Here is a 14628-nt window from a genome sequence, read left to right as displayed (position 1 = left end):
AATCTCAGACTATCAGGATCTTCCCAGGGAGAGGGGAGGGGTGGGATCTCAACTGGTTAGGGCCTCTCTGATGGGCAATTTAGTAATCTGGAATGAAATTTCCCATGCTCTAACAGCCTTCCTACTAGCTCAGTAGGGAGGGGATATTTGATATGATGGCAGGGGTCCTGAGAAGAGGAAGGAAGAGCAGAACAGACTTGGCTGCTTTGAGGCTTTCCCTCTACTCAGAATGCACATAGAGATGGTGCCTTGATGGGAAAGAGGGCAGAGGCATAGAGATTCTCTGTCTAAGCTTGGGGAATAGAGGGGAGGAGAGAGTTGATTGTCTTTCACACCCTTATTCTATCTGTATGTGAAAGCCAGGGGGGCATGAGGCAGCAGCCATTCTCCTGTGGTTGCTGCTCACCTTCCCCACCCTGTAATGGAGGTATTGTTTGAACAGTATTTCCAAGAAGCTCTGGGTCTGAGCAGGAAGGAACTTTTTCTTTGTGGAAAAACTGACAAAGTGATGATAAAATCATTATTTTATTTTGTCTCCTCATTGTAATAAACTCACTTTATTCTTGGACTCTCCTCTCCTTTTATTTTCCATAAACCATATTTTTCTGAATAACAAGAATAATATTCACATCATCACTTTACCTGTGTTTGTTGAGGGCCTATGTCCATTTTTTTCAGAAGGCGGTTTAAAAATTCTGTGACACTCTCCCATGGGTAAATACTATTAGAACCATCAAGAACTATGACAATATCCAGTTGGGTCTTACATTCTGCAACATAAATTGCCAGATGAGAACTGTCACAAACAAGTGTCAAATATATAAACATTGCACCAATAATTGTAGACATTACATTTAAGCCTGACTTTTAAAAATACATGTCTAAAACAAATTGGTGTTCAGCAATATTTGCTTTGCCATTTTAGTACCAGGATTTTACATGTGTGAGTAGTCCCATTAACATGAGTAGAACATTGCATACAGAAAGTTAGGCATGTGTTTGTTTACAGGATTGGGATCTTTACTAAAGTAAACCCTTAATTTTCCAATTTCCTACTTTCCTACTCTAGCTCTTCCGCTTAAACATATCCTAAGATTTTGTAATGTATATCTTACCAGACTGGGCTTGTTAGATGTCTCAGTAACTTGTTTTCATTATTTAAAGAAACTCTCCTGATCATAAGGAAAAGCATCAGGACTATTTTTAGCAATTATGTTTGGACATTACAAAGCATTCTAGAGATTGTTTACACTGCACATTTATTCCAAAAGTAGCAAGAAGTTAGCTTATATTCTGACAATGAAAACATTTACTTAACTTGGTAATGCTGGTAGCTTGGAAAAATAGTTTATTCTTTTTGGTATGTCTGTGTGTATACATTTGTCTTGTTCAGTGCTTCATTCTTTCAAACACATGAGAACAGTACTGTGGTATGCATACCTTGTACAGATGGTGCAATGGCATTTACAACTTCAAATGTGGAACTGACGTTAGAACAGATGCCAGTTGTGTAATGCAAATGCCCACATTTGTAAGCATAGAGAGGCCCACACGTCTTTAAGAAATAGAAAGGGTTAAAAGTTAGATAATGAAGCTTTTGGGATATGTATAATTCCCTATCAAAATAAGGAATGTATTTATTTTCTTACCAGAAAGCCTCCTTTTGGGTTAGTCACTAAAGTTGTTCCAAGAGTCATGTTCTCTTTTACTTCCATGACGTTAGGAACTGAAGTGTCAGCTATAAATAGATCAAAATGTTAAGTATTTTGAAAAGTGAAAAGATGTTAAGTTATATGTCCTCTAGTATAAAGCTTCCAACCATAAAACACAGCTTGTTTTTGGTTCTATCAAGTATTTTAGCACTCCTCCTCCGGAACAGTGATTAGGAGTTTAATGAACAAGTAAAAATGCAGAGACTGGCTTTCATCCCAGAATTTTGTCTGGGTCACTGTCCCAAATAGTTTTCCTGAACCACAAAAGAACATAGAAATAGCAGTGCGATGAAAGCAGGAGATTACTGTTCATACAATTTTGCCAGTTAGAATAAATAAACATTACATTTTGTATAGAAGTCTGCTGTTATATAAGTTATAGATTTTACATTGAAGTAAATCACTGATATGTAAGGGGTTTCAGTAAAGATTAAAACTAAATAATAAATCTGGTAAAACTCAGTTTGACAGTAACTCTTTTCCTGTCACTATCAAGGATCTCCAGATGCCAGCCACAGTTATGGTGGCAATCCAGGCTTACTCTAATTGACATATTAATTGCTTCATCCTTGTTCTGGTGAGACAACTTTTAGCCAGTGACAATCTCATCTAAAGCCCATTGAAGTAGTTGGAAAAACTCTCATTGTCTTCAATGGGGTTTGGATGAGATACTGAAAAGGTAATCCATGATAATTTAGGGATTGCCGGACAGAGACAATTAGTGCCAGTTGTACTGGTGTTTATGTAACATAGCCATTGTTCACCATCAAATGGATTGAAATCACCAACACATTTCATGCAGACATAGGGCACTGAAGAGACTTGAAGAGAATACTATTGTTATTAATATTCAAATGTGCAACCTTGATCTGAAAGACTTCCTATTTCATTATCATGAGTTATTTTATCCCCCAGAATGTAAGCATTTAGCTACACAAATTTAGCTATCTTTTTTGTAAACAATTTTAATAAAAAAATGTAGCTATAAACTTGCTAAGATGTCACCTCTATGAGAGCTCCACACACAGGATAAGGATAGTCCTTTGCCACCCCTATTTTATTTCATACCTGGTAGGTTCAGTTTTATGCAAGGTGATTGGCCCTTCCCTACAGGGCATTTGTAGACATCTCCTGTTCTCTTCTTGGGTTGGCCAACTAATGGAGAACCAATAAGTACCCTGAAAATGAAATAAGTCACATGAATTTTCTCCGCAAAGCATACATTCTTCCTTTTGTTCCATTAGTGGAGATGAAAGTCAGTACTGAGTATAATGCATCTTTATAAAACTTATTGGGGGGCCCATCTGCAGCAAGCTCTGCACAAGTGTGCAAGCTGGAGAGACAGATGGAAAAAATGGCATCATATTTTTAGTTCAGAGACAAAGAAAAGTAACCATGTTATCTTCTGCTCCTTGAGAAGAACACAAAAAAGGAAAGAGGTGTGTAAGTACATGTGTTCATGGATGTGTGGAGGAAAAGACAACGCCAAACGCCAAGGACATTTTGGGAGACAAAAGATTTGAAAAAGTATCTGCATTTGTCTTTTTTAAAACGATCTTCTCTCTCCTCTCTTATTTTTTTTCCATTTTAGTTTAAATTATAATTTACAATGGTCTACAGCAGTGGTTCTCAAACTAGGGCTGCTGCTTGTTCAGGGAAAGCCCTTGGCGGGCTGGGCCAGTTTGTTTACCTGCTGCATCCATAGGTTCGGCCGATAGCGGCTCCCACTGGCTGCAGTTCACCACTCCAGGCCAATGGGGACTGCGGGAAGTGGCGCAGGCCGAGGGATGTGCTGGCCATCTTTCCTGCAGCCCCATTGGCCTGGAGCAGCGAACCGCAGCCAGTGGGAGTCACGATTGGCCAAACCTGTGGATGCGGCAGGTAAACAAACCAGCCTGGCCCGCCAAGGGCTTTCCCTGAACAAGTGACAGCCCTAGTTTGAGAACCATTGCCTTAATGTATATTTAAAGAACCCACAAGCCAGAAGATCATGAAATAGTATTTTAAAAGTGGCATCTCCAATTTCATTACTTTCAATACTTTCTAGTGATTCTGTAATAAACAGTGTGAGACAGTAATATTGTACATGGCCTCATCAACAACCTGCGGCTATATTGTTACATTTGTGCATAAGATTAGTGAAGGTATTACATACTGATAGACTGATGTAGCAGAATTTATCTATTGCCACATGGTTCTCAAACTTGTAGATTGTCATTGGCTGTTTTCCTATCTTGTTCAGCAGAAATATTAGACTGCTGCAGAAGCCCATTTAAAAAATAGGGAAACCTACACAGAATGGTGAATACTACAGAGCTATGCTTCAGCATTCCCAATTTTTGGGTAATTCGACTTCCAATTCAATCCTCTACCCAACCAGCAACCAGTGTGAGAACAGGAATAATTCTCAAAGGTGCAGCTGCAGAGAGGACTATTAACTCCCTGTCAACTGGACAGGTAATCGGACAGAGATACTCTTATTCTGAATTCCACTCTCAATGCAGAGGAGATGGTCCCCTCTCTGATTTGAGCTTTCTCATAGCATTTCCGTCTCAGTGGAACATCTAGCATGACATCATTCTGAAGAAGCAAAGACAGCAACAAACCTGGCTGAATAAACCTTTTATTTCAGAATGTAGCAGCAATGAGCAGAGGGTCCAAAACACCAAACACCAATATAATAATCAAAGAAGACATTTTTAGCCCAAATTAAAGGATATTGTATTATTTGATATTTTGTTCCAAAAGTCTTCCTCCAGGTTGGCATAATCAATGGAGACAATCACTGACAGAACCCATTAGAGACAACCGTACAAAGCAAGGAAATATTTACCATGACTAAAGAAGGCAGAACCTGGCCCTTATTTACTGAAATTATTGAACAGAATACAGAATACAGTATACTATTCCTGTTATTAAATAGTTTACCATTAGGATATTATGCTATTTAGAAAAAACTCACCATTTTCCTTCCTCATTTTCATACTGTTGAACCGTGTACCCAAACATGTCCTCCACAGAGCCACTGAACGTCATGGCATTTTTGACATCAACATTGAAAGCTGCACTGAGGTGAAGCAGAGCTGTTAAAAAAAATTAAATTCAATGTAACATGCAACATTATGTAACTATGTATACAAATCAAGACCTAGTAAAGTGACTATTGTGATTTTGATTAAAAGTGATTTTACTGAGGTTGCTATTGGAGTCAGCCATTTTGCTCAAAATGGCATTTTGAATAGCAGAAATAAATATTAAGCAACCACATTAAGTTTTAATTTTAGTTAATATTAGTTTCATAACTTTCCTTTATAAAAAATCATCATGAATTTTAAAACAAAAATATAATGAGGATTCTGTTTCTTCAATAGCTGAATTGCAGGATTGATGCAAGATAGCTAGATAAAACAGAATTATAAATTGTGGAATGGGAGAACTGGTTGGATTCTGGATGGATGGATTTTGATGACTCAGGATCTCTTCCTATCCATTAATTAAGTGTGCTCCAGGAAGGTAATAATAAGGTTCACACTTTGGGTGTAATTTTTGACCATCAGCAGAATATGGAAGAACAGGCTTTTAGCACCAGGCTGGAAGTTGTACATTTTAATTCTACATATAGAGTTCATCATGACGATCCATGCCTTTGTGATATCTATGCTTGACTATTCTAATAGCCTATCAATGCTCAGTCAGAATGGCTTATTCCAATTAGAGTCTGACTTGTTCCTTGTGCTAGAGTGTTCAGCAACAGCAGCTGTACCTGCACTCTGATCACTGGATTACCAGTTAAACTTCCCCAGAGTAAACATGAGGGGCAAAGCTGTGTCTAACTGATAGACTGAGGATGGGCTAATTAACCCATTAACCCAGTAAGTAGAAAGGCACAAGAAGAAAGTGGTCAGGTGGGAAGAGAGATTGGTAGAGTTTTCAGAATCAGAAGAGATCTCTTGGAGGGAAGATGCCTTTGCCCCTCCTTGGCTGAGTGAGCTAAGTATAGGGTGACCATATGTCCAGTTTTAGCTCAGACAGTCCCTTTTTTAAGCCCTGTCCTAGCTGTCACAACTTTTTTGGCAAAACTGGGCATTTGTCCCATTTGCTTTTGCCAACTGATCATCAGTTAGCAAGAGCAATCCTACCGGAGCACAGAGGAACGTGCAGGGGGGCAAGTGGCAACACCATTCCCATGCAGGAGGGAGAGCTCAGGAGAGTGGCTCGGGCTGACCCCAGATAGGCAGGCAGCAGGGGGGCTTGGGCCAGCCCTGCACATCAGGGAAGAAGGGAGGAGGACCTCAGGCCAGTTCCCTGTGAAGTCCCATTTTCCCTTTGGGAAAATATGGTCACCCCAGCTAAGGAGTGTGTGCTATTGTAAATACTGAGGTGCACAAGTCTGTAAGGCTGCTGGGAAAGAGCTTTGCAAATAAATTGCACAAGGTGTTTGACCAGCAGAAGGACTCTGGGTGGTTTGTGACTAGAAAAGAGACAGGAGTGGGATGATGCCCTGTCATATTCCTTTAACATTTCATTATTTTTTATAAAACTACTTTTCATAGCCTGACATTACTCTGGAGGGTAAATCTCTTGGCATCATCGGCAGCTTTTGCTGCTTGGGTTCTATGATCAGCAGGAATCTTGATCTTCAGACTGAACTAACAGAGTCAGAAAAGCAGCTAAGAATTTCTGGCTATTACAGAAACGTGCAAGTTATCATCAGCAAACTATCAACTAAGGTGCAGATGAGACTTGTGTGCTGTCATCCCTGCTCTGTGGTTCAGAAACATGGACTACATATGCTAGGCACATCAGGACACTGAACAGCTTCCACATGAGATGCTTGTATAAGATTCTGCAAATAAAGTGAGAAGACAAAATATCAAACACAGAGGTGCTGGAGCGTGTGGGATTGACACACTTAGAAACTACTATCAAGAAGAGGACATTGTGATGGCTCAGTCATACCAGGAGAATGGGAGGAGGCCATATCCCCAAGAATATTTTTTACCGGGAGATTCAAGACAGCACTAGAAAGTATCGTCACCCTTTATGGCTGTACCATTATGTGTACAAAAATGATCTGAAGTTATTCAACATGAATGTAGATAGCTGGGAGGAGTGCACAGAAGCCCCCGTTCAATCTGGAGGGAACATCTGGCACTCGGTGCAGCTCAAGATGAAGTGGCTTTGATCCAGAGAATAGAAGCAAAGCTAAAAAGAAGAAAGCAGCATGCTGTAATCTTGGACTCCAACTCAGACAACACATAGATCTGTGAAACTTGTAACTAGCTGTGTCACTCTCGAATTAGGCTTCTCAGCCATAAGTCTGACTAGACCTTTTACACATACACCATGATCCAAAAAGAAAAGGAGTACTTGTGGCACCTTAGAGACTAACGAATTTATTTGAGCATAAGCTTTCGTGAGGAAGTGAGCTGTAGCTCACGAAAGCTTATGCTCAAATAAATTTGTTAATCTCTAAGGTGCCACAAGTACTCCTTTTCTTTTTGCGAATACAGACTAACACAGCTGCTACTCTGAAACCATGATCCAGTGAATCGACAGTTGCCAATATATATCCTTGCTCTAGGAAAATCTTCTAAAGGAGATAAAGAAAGTAGTAGGGGAAAGGATATAAATACCTATTTTCTACTATTTTATAATACTTATTTTAAAAAAAATCCTTAAGCTGTTTGGACTCATTTCTTCTCTCATCCCCTATTTCACGAGACATTTCTGGCCCAGCAGATAATTTTAATTCATTTCCCTTTCATAAAGTCTACTTTTGGAATATAGAACAACTCCCAAGCTTTTACACAGAAAAATAAGGTACTAGTGGCTGAAAGGGACACAAACTGTTGCTGAAATGATCTCAGATATCACAACAGACTATGAGGAAATGGATCGTCACATACTCAGGTGATATACTATTATAGATTTTACATATTGTTAGGGTACGGCTGGGGATGCTGATTCTCCAAAGCCTCATTCCAATTGGCCAGTTTGGGCATTTTAATGATATCACACCTGTACACCAACTCCCAATAGGGTACACCAACGAAACACTCAGAGAAAATCTCTAGATACCTATTATGTTAAATGGATGGGAGAATATTGTTTGGAGACATAATGATAATAAAGAACTTTGGAGGGACAGGGAAAAGTAGTGTGAGGACAGCAGAAACCAAGCTAGCTTTAAAGTTAGAGTTACTGCCTACTAGGCATAAGATTGAAAGGATGGATACAAAGCCTTCTCTGCTGAGTGCTTGCAACAGAAATGTTTCCCCCGATTCACCAGAGAACATCTATGGTACTCCTCAGGGGAAAGCTCAAAACCTTGCTTCCTTTATAGTTTGTTTCAGAGTAGCAGCCGTGTTAGTCTGTATTCGCAAAAAGAAAAGGAGTACTTGTGGCACCTTAGAGACTAACAAATTTATTAGAGCATAAGCTTTCATGAGCTACAGCTCACTTCATCGGATGCCCTCTGTTTTTTCCACCAAATGCATCCGATGAAGTGAGCTGTAGCTCACGAAAGCTTATGCTCTAATAAATTTGTTAGTCTCTAAGGTGCCACAAGTACTCCTTTTCTTTTTATAGTTTGTGTTGTTTATTGATTGATTAATTGTTTATTTACTGTATGTTGGAGTGGATTCCTTCCCCATTCCCTTTCACTTCACACACAGTTATACCTGGAGAGCATTACCCTTTTTACATTACTATACCATTCTTCTGTTCTGGGACCATTGTGTCTAAACATTAAACTTCATTATGTAAAGTTCTTCATCTGCATGTAAATCAGTATCAAACAGGATCTTAGCTTACAGTCATTTTCATGGGTTTCATCTATCTGCAGTTCTAATGTAAAATATGAAGTCACACAAGATCCCCATTGAGCTCATTAAACTTAGGAATTGCCAATTTGAATACATGATTTTCAACATACGTCAAAATGTATGCATGAAGGGTGTTGTGAAGAGCTTTCAGCCAAGTTAAATTCCAAAATTAATTAAATTCCAGAATTCTAACCATTAGCCTCTTGTGGATTGTCTCTTTGCCATGCATACAACTTCATACTGTTTTGTTATGTCGGTTCCACACGATGATGAAGAATGATTATTCAGATTGACTTCTCCTAGTTTAATTATAAAAGTTTATCAATTCTTAAACACATGGCATGTTTTCAAACATGAGTGTGTAAAAAAATTCAAGCAGACAGAGCTGGTGGTCCACATAATATTAGTGTGAAATACTGCAATCAGGACCATAAATGAGAAATTATATGTTATCTAGCTCCCCTTCATGTTTTGGCATTTTGTGTCAATGACCCTATTGATGAACATGTACATGAAAAATGGCCAGATTATCAAGATATCAAGTTTACAGGTCAAAACCAAGACCTTATTGCAAAACTAGGGGAAGTGACCTATCTAATGACCAACTAAGGATGACCATTCATTCATACTTTTAGAATTCCCATATCGTATGCAAGGCAGAGTTTAGAGGCCAGATTCTGCTCTTGTTGACAGTGGTGTAAATATAGAGTAATAGTGAAAGTTGCTCTAAATTTCAATACCGTAAATGCTGCCCTAGGACTAAAAGGCTCCCACTGACCTATGTGGTGCAAGATCAGATATAAAGTGTGTAAAAGTAACCTAATGTGAAGGAATCAAGAAAAAGGTAAATAAGCAATAACTATTCACATGCTATTACAACTATTTTAGTAAACAATTATACCCTTAAACTTAATTTAATCACAAAAAGTAATTGATGATTTAAAATATTTATTGAAGTTAAACAACTATGTAAAAATACACATATCAATATGTAACAGTTGTTATAAATCAGTAAATTGTCTAAATAACCAATGATCATTTAGATACAACTTTCTTACCAAGCCTAAGATGAAGTGATGTGTGAAACTCATATGTGAACCCTTGAATATTCAAATGTTCAATACTATACTTATTTGCCTTTCTGAAATTCTTAACTTTTGTGGCATTGAACAGGAAATACAAACAAACTCACAAATACTCTTTTTGTGGTATTTTTGGCTCTAGCTCAGCAGGAAATAGCCTAAGAATTGCTTTTCTTGTGATATTTTATCTCTGCAGATTCCAGACAGTATGAGGCAGTGCAGAAAGTCAACTTTTAAACCTCAGAAATGATTTATTATGGGTTTGAGTTGAGAGCTGAGCAAAGTTTTATGGTAGGATGTTCTGAGGAGAAAGGACAGGGATTACTGGGGGGAAAAAAATACTACTTAGCACATGTCCCTCTCATTAAAATATAAGGACCATATTGTGTTACACTTATTGATGCTAAGTAGTTTCTTACACAAGAAGTTCTACGGAATGGTTGTGGAATCTGCTCCTTAAAGTTCAAGAGCTTTGTGATAGATATAAATATGTTACTTGTTATAAAAATGACTTGTTAAATCTCAAATATTTTAAAATAATTAACTGGTACAATGAATTTTTGACATTGTCTTACTATAAGGCAAAAAGGGAATCTGGTCTACTGGTTAGAGAATAAGACTGGAATTCAGAATGCCCACTTTTCAACTTCATTTAACTAGCTTGCCATTGATTCAGTCTATGGCCTTGCATAAATTACCTAACATCTCATGCCTCAGTTAACCCACATGTAAAATGTGGACATTTCACAGGAGTGTTATAAGGTTTAATTCACAGATGCTTGTACAGTGCTCCCTGGAAGAAAGATGTTTCTATATAAATTCAAAGCACAACTATAATAATTCCTATTCCACAGATAATAATAATAATAGAAACAATAATAGAATTACTGGAACTAGTAATGGAGAGACATAGGCCTTCTTTATTCCCTGTGTAACTCTTAATTTCAACAGTTTACAACAGATGAGAGTTGCTCTCCTGTATAAGATTGGGAAATCTAGTGCCCTGATAATATAGAATTGTTCCTGATAGCATATTTTGCCATGCTTTGTTTCAATTATCTTCATGGATAAGACTTCCACCTTTACCCTTGAAAGATTATAACAGAGTTTTATAATCGTAATCCACTGGGTGACTGTGACTCAGTGTGAGTCACAATTCATTTCATTTTGTTTGTATGTATGAATTGTAATTCATTTCAATTAACAAAACCAAGAGAAAAATAAATGTTGTCTAGCTTCACAATACCGTAGACCAGTGGTTCTCAAAGCCAGTCCGTCCGTTGTGCAGGGAAAGCCCCTGGCGTGCCGGACTGGTTTGTTTACCTGCTGCGTTCGCAGGTTCGGCCGATCATGGCTCCCACTGGCCGCAGTTCGCCGCTCCAGATCAATGGGGGCTGCGGGAAGGGCGGCCAGCATGTCCGTTGGCCCGTGCCGCTTCCTGCAGCCCCCTTTGGCCTGGAGTGGTGAACCATGGCCAGTGGGAGCCATGATCGGCCGAACCTGAGGATGTGGCAGATAAACAAACTGGCTTGGTACACCAGGGGCTTTCCCTGAACAAGCAGTGGACCGGCTTTGAGAACCACTGCTGTAGACAATGTTTCTTGTAAAAACAGAATTTTTTGTGATGAATTGGGTCTTTAGAAACTTACTAGAAGAAATTTGAATAGAGTTTTGATACCAGAGTGTCCAAATGGAGAATACATTCATATCAGCTGTAATTTTATTGTACAGAAAATTAAAGGAAATACATATATGAGCCTTCTTACAAGTTCAAACTGTGTTCTAATGCAATTCAGAAAGCTGTAATATACTAAACTTCAACATACAGTCAGTGAAAGGAACCTAGACACACTAACATTCTCCATAATGGATAAAAGTAAGATTATTAAAGATGGTTGGGAATTTTTCAACAAAACATTTTTTCATCAGAAAACACTGATTTATCAAAACTGAAATTGTCCATGGCAAAGGAGTGGTTTCAAAGAATTTCTCATTTTGAAAAAAATTGGGATAGTTTCAAAATTGACAAGATGTCTCATTTCAATATTTTTTTAATTAAAAATTCATTTTTTCCAGTTCAAAAGAACTTTGTTTCAAAATTTAAGCTAAGTGTAGTAAAAAAAAATAAAGATCAAAATCAAAACATTAACCCAAACCGATTTTTGTCATTGTCATCTTTTCATAAAAAAACTTTCAAGATTTACTTTTTAGTCTAATTTGATATAGGAATTTTTTTTTCAAAATCTCAATTTTTTTCCTGGGATGGGAAAATTTTTCTCACCCAGCTTGAATGCAAATTAGATTAGGAAGCAGGTGTAGGGTCAAGTCCTGACCCCAGTGAAGTCAATGGGAGTTTTGCCATTGACTTCAATAGTACCAGGATTTCACCTGTATTATACGCAGGAAGGAGAAACACTGATATAGGATTACATAATATCACACACACATTTGTTCCCAGTCCTTTACTTACTTCTTTTCTTTTATTGTTTCAAATTCAGACTCCCCATTCTTCACTTCAAGGCCTTGCACAAGCTCACTCCTATCTACATCTCTGGTGTAATTTTCTTCCACTCCCTATCTTGGTCCCTGCACTCCTTCTAATGCTCTCTCTTTACTGATCTGTTCATTCTCCTTTTCTCACTCAGCTTTGTTCTTCCTCATTTCCTATTACTGTAGTGACCAGGGCATGGACAGTCATGCCTAGTATCCAGAGCAGGAGTCAGGTCTAGCTGTCAGAGCCAACGGTCAAAACCAAAGACTGCATCAGGTGCCCATCCAGGGGCCACAGCCAAAGACAAAGCCAGGGATAAGGTAGAGGAGTAGAGTCCTGGAGTAGGACATGACAGTAGGAACTGGGAGTAGATGGAAATCTGAGTTAGGAAGGAAGACAGGAACCAAGAGCTGGCAGAAATACAGGGCTCAGGAGTCAGATAAGCAGGAGGGTTCCATAGTAGTAGCCAGCCACGGATTCCTTTACCTGCTCAGACAACTTCCTGGTTTATATAGCACTCCTCAGCCAATCAGGGGGCTGGATATTTGCCTCAATCAGGAACTTTGGGAGTGGGGCCTCCTGCAAGCTGACCCTTCCCAGTTTACTCAGGTGAGCTGTTGGGTAACAATTGTGGCCTGAGCACTGCCTAGGACTCCATGAGACCTGGGCATGAAGCCAGTGATCCCTCAGAATTACCCTCTGTGCTTGCCTCCTGGTCATTAATGAAAATATTGACGAGTACTGATGCTAGGAGAAACTCCTGAGAGACCCTTCTAGATACATCACCCCACTTTGACAGCAAACCATTGGCAATTACTCTGAGTACAGTTTTTCAGCCAGTTTTACACCGACTTTATAGTAATTTCATCTAGACCACATTTCCCTGGCTTGCTTATAAGAATGTTATATAAGACTGTGTCAAAAGCCTTAATAAAAATCAAGATTTCCCCCTACATCCCGGTAACTCTGCCAAAAAAGAAAATTAGTTTGGCTTGGCATCATTTGTTTTCCTAAATCCATGTTGGTTATTACTTATAACTAAGGCTACGGTTATGTCTCGTAGGTCAGAGAATCCATGACTTACATTGAACTCTGTGACATTTTCTTCCCCAGGGTTGGAGCTCCAAGCCAGCCCAGCCCCTACAGCTCCCAGCCCCCACCCTGGGGACCCCTCAGCTTCCCAGCCACGGTGGGGGGACTCCTCGCAGCTCCCCAGCCCCGACCAGGGACCCTGCAACTCCCAGCTGCCCTGGGGATAAGGGGACCCTGCAGCAGCCCAAACCCACAGGCAGGGGGACCCCAGAGCTCTCACATAACACAGCAGTGGGGGACCCGGGAGCCCCAGAAGCAGCAGGTGCTGAACCTGCCTACTCCTTTTGCCAGGGATATTTTTACTGAACGTCAAAGACAGGTCACAGGCTTCTGTGAATTTTTGTTTATGTCCATGATTTTTACTAAAAATATCCATGATAAAAACTTAGCCTTACTTATAACTCTATTATTCTCATGGTGCTTACTGGAACAAATTATTAAATAATTGTCTTGTGTCTTTCAAGGTATCAAAGTTAGGCCAACTGGTGTATAATTTTTCAGGTCCTCTCTGATCCCCTTTTTAAAGATAGGTACTATGTCTCCCTTCTTCAGTCCTCTGGGACCTCATATGCCCTCCAGGAGTTCTCTAACACAATTACTAATAGTTACAAGATTGTTCCAACTCATTTCGAAAGCACCCTAGGGTGAATTTCATCAGGGTCAGCCAATTTGAATACATCTAATCTATCCAAATATCGCTTAACCCGTTCTTTCCCAATTTGACTTGTATTTCTTCCCACTTATTGTTAATCTTAATTGTATTAAGTATCTGGTCACCCTTATTCTTTTGTAGCCAGCGTTGCAAGGTATTTACGTGCCAGATATGCTAAACATTCCTATGTCCCTTCATGCTTTGGACACCATTCCAGAGAACATGCTTCCATGCTGATGATGCTCGTTAAAAAAAGAATGCATTAATTAAATTTGTGATTGAACTCCCTTGGGGGAGAACTGTATGTTTCCTGTTCTGTTTTACCACATATTGCCATATATTTCATGTTATAACAGTCTTGGATGATGACCCAGCACATGTTTGTTTTAAGAACACTTTCACAGCAGATTTGACAAAACACAAAGAAGGTACCAATGTGAGATTTCTAAGGACAGATACAGCACTTGACCCAAGGCTTTAGAATCTTAAGTGCCTTCCAAAATCTGAGAGGGATGAGGTGTGGAACATGCTTTCAGATGTCTTAAAAGAGCAACACTCCAATGCAGAAATTACAGAACCCAAACCACCAAAAAAAAAAAATCAACCTTCTGCTAATGGCATCTGATGCAGATGATGAAAATGAACATGTGTCGGTCCGCTCTGCTTTGGATTGTTATTGAGTAGAACCCGTCATCAGCATGTCTTCTGGAATGGTGGCTGAAGCATGAAGGGACATTTGAATCTTTAGTGCATCTGGCATGTAAATATCTTG

At 39.2% G+C, this 14628-nt stretch overlaps 1 protein-coding gene and 1 long non-coding RNA gene across 2 annotated transcripts in view; one reads left to right on the top strand and one right to left on the bottom strand.

Annotated features, from left to right (window-relative positions):
* Positions 1–14628, bottom strand: part of ITGA1 (integrin subunit alpha 1) — a 129537-nt gene that overhangs the window by 75475 nt on the left and 39434 nt on the right. Inside the window, exons 2-6 of the mRNA XM_043514359.1 lie at positions 4675–4795; positions 2781–2890; positions 1650–1738; positions 1441–1555; positions 643–770 (exon numbers count right to left, since the gene is read on the bottom strand). Coding sequence (XP_043370294.1) covers positions 643–770; positions 1441–1555; positions 1650–1738; positions 2781–2890; positions 4675–4795 — 563 coding nt within the window. The remainder of the gene's footprint in view (positions 1–642; positions 771–1440; positions 1556–1649; positions 1739–2780; positions 2891–4674; positions 4796–14628) is intronic.
* Positions 1–14628, top strand: part of LOC119855670 — a 31035-nt gene that overhangs the window by 10413 nt on the left and 5994 nt on the right. The window lies entirely within an intron of this gene.

The sequence above is a fragment of the Dermochelys coriacea genome, chromosome 5 (assembly GCF_009764565.3).
Source record: "Dermochelys coriacea isolate rDerCor1 chromosome 5, rDerCor1.pri.v4, whole genome shotgun sequence".
Taxonomy (NCBI): Eukaryota; Metazoa; Chordata; order Testudines; family Dermochelyidae; genus Dermochelys; species Dermochelys coriacea.
The sequence above is the reverse complement of the archived record's forward strand: the minus strand, read 5'-3'. Positions and strand labels throughout refer to the sequence as shown.